Genomic DNA, 5,819 nt, shown 5'->3' with positions numbered 1-5,819 from the left:
AAATGGGCGTACTATTTCGTATCACTATTTTATCAAATTTCTCATAAAATAATGGTCGGATTTTTAATATCTTTGCAACTTTTAATAGTACACACCGTATTACATAGGATACGCGTAACGTGGCTGCTGTAAAACTTGTAGTAAAAAAGCGTTACAAATTGTAACCGAAATCCACTTGTGGCAGTGGTAGATTGAGCCTATGAGCGAGAGCGCCATCTGTCGTGGAGTTTGATTGAGCCTATGAGCGAGAGCGCCATCTGTCGTGGAGTTTGATTGAGCCTATGAGCGAGAGCGCCATCTGTCGTGGAGTTTGCGATGCCTCTCTTAAATAATGATACGGCGCCCGATTGACGTGACACTAACCAGAGAGACATGATACAAGATTGCGTAGCACAGCGTTGCTGTTGATCGTAAGCGCTGCGCGCGGATGAGACGCGCAGTTCCGCGGAATATGCGCACGCGACCGCGGGGACGTTCAAGTATGAAGCGCTGTTCGCAGTGGAGACGTGCGCCAAATTGGAGGCCCGGCGCACGTCTCCCTAGCGGTCAGCGGATGGTCTGTACTTTTCGAGGATGACAATGATTATAATATATGAACGATATTGTCGAAATTTGAGATTATAAAACAATAACATAAATCGCTGAGTGATGCTCCAGATTAGCTGAATAAAAACGATTATAATTTAATATGAACAAAACGAATACAATGCTACCATACTACCATTTTGCGCACCAGTCACCTTCTCAGTTCTCACTGTTGTCTCTCTACATGTACACATGGTTCACCAGTCACTACTTCTAGATTGCTTATTGTTTTGTTACTCTGTAATAAACATACAGTATGAACCACGTTATCTTTTCGTTTGGATGCAAATAAATGATTCTTTATATAAAATACCACTGTGCAGTTGTTGTTGTTTTTTTCTGTCTGAAAATAAGAAAGTACACGGTTAATTTGTCAGTCTCACAGAGATGTGTACCTGTGAGGTTGTGACATGACATCACATCTGTGAGCATATAGTTTATCATTGACTATCATTCATAGTTCCAACAGACAATGTATGAAGGCAACTGTCACCACGTTATATCCAATCCGGCAAGGCATTGGGTAGAAATGAGAAACCGTAATATCAAGGCTATGCTGCAATCATGTCACAGAAGACCATAGAACTTGGCACATTCACTTATCCGACTTACAATTTGCTTCGAACTGTGCGAGACATGACCCTACCTGGGATAATGTATGTAATTAATGCATGTAAATACGTCAGAGGAGATGCGTAACACAACAGGGGAAGAAACGAGTATCCTGCCAGTTATGCGCGAACAGCTGCTGTTGTGCTATGAGCAATGGTAGCAACAACAAATACCCAACGCTGTTAGAAGTGTACGTAGTGCGTTGTGCATGTAGTATGTTAGACATTACACACTCTCCGCCGGGACTCTGCTTCGAAGGAGGAGAGAATGTAAGGGTCAACACCGCCACATACGCATCGAAGCCATTCCACAGAATTTACATACAGGCTTCGACTCGGGATTCACTGGAAGCCTGACAAGGCCACGGCAGTGGACGTAAGCCTATATAAGGACCGCCCGGGGTTGACTCGGGGCGCTTCATTCCACCAGACGACGAGGAGAACCGTTCGCGTAAGGATCAAACGTTACAATACTTATACGTACTATAGGAGATTGGAGCGAAATGTTGTCCCGCTATATTTTGACCGGACGAAGCGAGCAGGCAACCGCAATTGTCAATGCTGAAGACGTAAAGACTTTAGCAGTGAGCGAGCTTGACAAGAACTTTGTTGCTGATAATACGAGAGTTATCGAACATATCCTGCGAATCAAGAAAAAGTGTACACGGCAAGAAAAAGGCAGTGACAAAGGAGACGACAGGTCCTGGCAAAGTCATGAAGTTGGAGCAGCCGTACGATAGGCTGGTGTTGTGTCGGTAAGCATGTGCGCGTAAACGTCATAATGCGTGATTTAGTCGAAATTGGTAGAGGCGTAAAAAATAGCCTGTTGTTCTGCGTGGTGTAGTGCGTCAGTTCGATGTGTCAATTGAAAAGGAATGTTCTGTATTAAAAAGACGTGCAGTTGAGTTTATTGTTGATTGGTAAGGAATTTTGCACAAGGGAGAGATAGTGATCCGGTACAGGGCGCGTTAAGCGCTAACAAAAACGGCTGTGATCGGCTATTTTTGTGTCTTATTTATTTTAATTTTTATTATTTTTGGCTAATTTTGTTTTATTTTAGATTTAGGGATAGGGTTAGGATTACGGTTAGGGTTAGGGTTAACTGATTTCTATATGCACAACTTCTGATGACTATCTCTCCCCTGAGACCTACTAATTGCTAATTGTAACACATTTGTGCATTTCAGCGATATCAGAGATGGCACATTGTTTATGATCGTGTGCAAGGACGAAAGACAAGCGATACAGCTCTTTTTAATGAAGGATTGTAGGTGGGTCGGCATGTGCGTATGCCTGTTTGAACCCGAATTCGAGTTCAGAATAGCAGGCATGCCGGCACTCAGCACCGAGCATCCACTGCTGCCCTTGAGGGAGCACGACTTGGGTGATGTGGTGGCACCCTACGAGATGGAGTGGGCCATGAGTGGAGCGACGAAGGCCCTTTATGTACGTGGTGCAGACCTGAGGCAGCAGCACGTGAACATCGTAGAGGGCTGTGCAGCAGCCATGTGTGACAACCAGCATGGCGTGACGGAACGGTGTTGTGCGCTGACGTCGGCAATACCGAACAAGCTCATATTGAGATGCATAGTCTCGTCAAAGGAAGCCGGCATCGTGACAGCAAAATTTCAATCTACCGCATTGACGCTCATCATGATGGAAGAGGATTGTACAACGGTACGTTCATGCACAGACCCAGTGAAAAAAAGCAATATGGAAGTGTTAAAATATGCGGGTGGTAAGCATATCGATGCTATTTGCATGGCAATTGAACTCATAGAAAGTACTTGGTGCATAGAATGCCTTTGAACTAATTGAAATTGGCCAAATGTCACATTAAAAAATGATTGAAACAAATGCTAATTGCATACTTACAGAGGAAATATGGACATTTATGACAATCCAACCCAGAGTGTAAGAAGATATGATACATATGCGCACATGTAGAATTCTAGCGTGGTGATATATTGAAATGGAAGTCGCAAAATGGGAAACGTCTGATTTATTCGGCCGGTATAATATATAGGCAGGATAAAAAAACGTTTCAAAGCAAATAGACCGAAATAGATGCTCATGTGACGCGTCTGCTTCATTCGTGTAAATGATTTGCCTTGCTAATGCTAGCGATATTTGATGAGATTATCCACATATTTGTCAACTGTAATGTATTTAATAACATGTATAATGTTTTGTAATAATTGTATAAACAAGTATAGACATAATGTTTGTGAGATGTGGTGTTTGAGAGAAAAGCTGCTGAATGTAACTAAGGTGTGTGGAAATAATATTATTATGGTTGTATATATATTTTGTATGCAGGTCAATGCAGGTGACCTGTTGGATTACGTGCAAGTGAGAAGGGCGTGCCAGCAAGTGTTGGAGTTCTACGCAGAAGCACAAATAGGCTGGACCATCTGCGGTTGGTTCAAACCCGGCATGGCTGTAGGTGCTGAAGTGACTAAAAAACCACGCATGCATGTCACAAGCATGTGTCCGGACAGGCTGATAGCAGATGCTCCACGCTACCGATGTCCAGCACGACCTGTAGCTGCCGAGCGGCATTTGCAGCTATAGCCTTTCCGAGGCGAGCACAAGGGGCAGCAGCACAAGCGAATGTGGGCATGGGGCAGAATGAGGAAGAAGAAGTGAATGTCGGAGAAGCAGGAAATCAGGGAGCGAGAGCTAATTAGTGAGGAAGAGAAACTTCGGGGAAATGAATGAGGCAGGAGCCAGTGCAGGCGAAAATTGTGAGGGAGTGATTTCGAGGAATAGTGTTTGATTTGTGTGTGCGTGCGCGCACAGCTGTGAGCGAGTGTGTCTGCGTGTAGAAATATGCATTTTCAATAGCACAGTGTCTAGTTAGTTAGTGTCTTGTACGTTTATCTGATGTGAGTCGGTGTTAGATGCAGACAGCAGGTGTAGGAGCAAGTGTTTGTCAGTGCGTTAGTTAGTCAGTCAGTGGTTGTGTGCATCAGTCAGGTCAAGATCAGGTGTGTGTGTGTGTGTGTGTGGTACTTAGTAATTGTACGAGTAGCGGAGGATCTCACTGAAGTTGATGTTCGTTGTCCTAGGGTGTCTAGAAATAAAAGAAAAAGAGAAGCAGCATGTGAAGCAGTATTTGAGTGTTTTTATTCTTCGCACACATATTGGTAATCACACGTTTATGCTTGCATGTTGTAAATGAAACAAACATGTGAAAATTGGCAAAAGACATAAGCTAATTAGTCGAGAATTTAACGAGAAGGTCTCTCTCTCTCTCACTGTCGCTCGCTCTGCCTGTCTGTCTCGCTCTCGCTCTCTCTCTTTCTCTCCATCTCCATCTCTCTCACTCTCTCTCTCCCTTCTTCACTCGCTCTCTTTCGCTCGCTGTCCGTCTCTCGCTCTCAATCTCTCTTTTTCTCACTCTCTCTCTATCTCTCTCTCTCACTCTTTATTTGCTCGCTGTCTGTCTCTCGCTCTCTATCTATCTCTATCTCTCTCTTTCTCACTCGCTCTCTATCTCTCGTGCTCTCTCTCACTCTCTCTCTTTTGTATCTCTCAGAACTCTGACGACTATTCACAGAAATACGAGACATTCACGAAGAGAAAGGGATTGCAATCTCTCATTGAGAGTTGTGGTGAGGGGGAGGGGAGGGGTGAAGGAAGGAGTAACACGGGTTGGCCACATAGAAATAATATACTACTATTTCTGTCTCTATATATTTCTATGGTTGGCTCGGCCATCGATACAAATGAACTAGCGAGATCTTGCACAAGAGCAATTATATTATATTTATAGATATTTCTTCACAGACAGGGTAGCGGTCCCTCCTCTTTATTTCAAGGTGGTACGACGGCATACATAAGAGTGGGATATTTTAAAGGGTTGTTACAGGATAGTACTGATTTGCGTGACGCGTGTTCACAGAGCCAAGCTGCTCTTACAGTTCTGTTACAGTCTGACAGTTTGAGATGTACTTTCTGCTTAGATCTGTACGACATCTCTCTACAATTATTATGAATTGTCATGCGTGATTATATGATGTCTTCAGAGCGAAAGCTTCACGTTAAATATTACATTTAAATAATTTTTTCGTTTGTCTTTTTCTTCTTCGGTTTCTCTCCAGTGTGAGTTCTCATATGTGTCTTCATATTACCCGATTTTGAAAATGCAGCATCACACAGCTCGCACTTATATGGTTTCTCCCCCGTGTGAGTTCTCATGTGTGACTTCACATTACTCAGGAAGGAGAAGGCAGCATCACACAGTTCGCACTTATACGGTCTCTCTCCCGTGTGAGTTCTCATATGTGTCTTCACATAACCCGAATACGAGAATGCAGCATCACACAGCTCACACTTATACGGTTTCTCTCCCGTGTGAGTTCTCATGTGTCTCCTCACATGACTCAGACGGGAGAAGGCAGCATCACACAGTTTGCATTTGTACGGTTTCTCTCCCGTGTGAGTTCTCATGTGTGTCTTCACATGACCCAGGCAGGAGAAGGCAGCATCACACAGATCGCACTTAAACGGTTTCTCTCCCGTGTGAGTTCTCACAAATTCCATCGTGCTTCGGAGTTAGCTGCCACTCACTGGTCACATGCGCAGGGTTTCTCCTCTAGTGTTCGAGTTGTGACTACC

The 5,819-nt window shown here is 43.9% G+C and overlaps 1 protein-coding gene across 1 annotated transcript; it reads left to right on the top strand.

Annotated features, from left to right (window-relative positions):
- Positions 1 to 1,612: 1,612 nt before the first annotated feature.
- Positions 1,613 to 3,770, top strand: LOC106810482. Its single transcript, XM_014813860.1, has 3 exons — positions 1,613 to 1,951; positions 2,384 to 2,873; positions 3,516 to 3,770. Exons 1-3 carry the CDS (start codon positions 1,911 to 1,913, stop codon positions 3,768 to 3,770), a joined length of 786 nt encoding a protein of 261 aa, XP_014669346.1. The 5' UTR covers positions 1,613 to 1,910.
- Positions 3,771 to 5,819: the final 2,049 nt, after the last annotated feature.

Source organism: Priapulus caudatus, unplaced genomic scaffold (genome assembly GCF_000485595.1).
Source record: "Priapulus caudatus unplaced genomic scaffold, Priapulus_caudatus-5.0.1 Scaffold445, whole genome shotgun sequence".
In the NCBI taxonomy this organism is placed as follows: Eukaryota; Metazoa; Priapulida; class Priapulimorpha; order Priapulimorphida; family Priapulidae; genus Priapulus; species Priapulus caudatus.
Note: the sequence above shows the minus strand (reverse complement) of the source record. Positions and strands in the feature narration are given on the sequence as shown.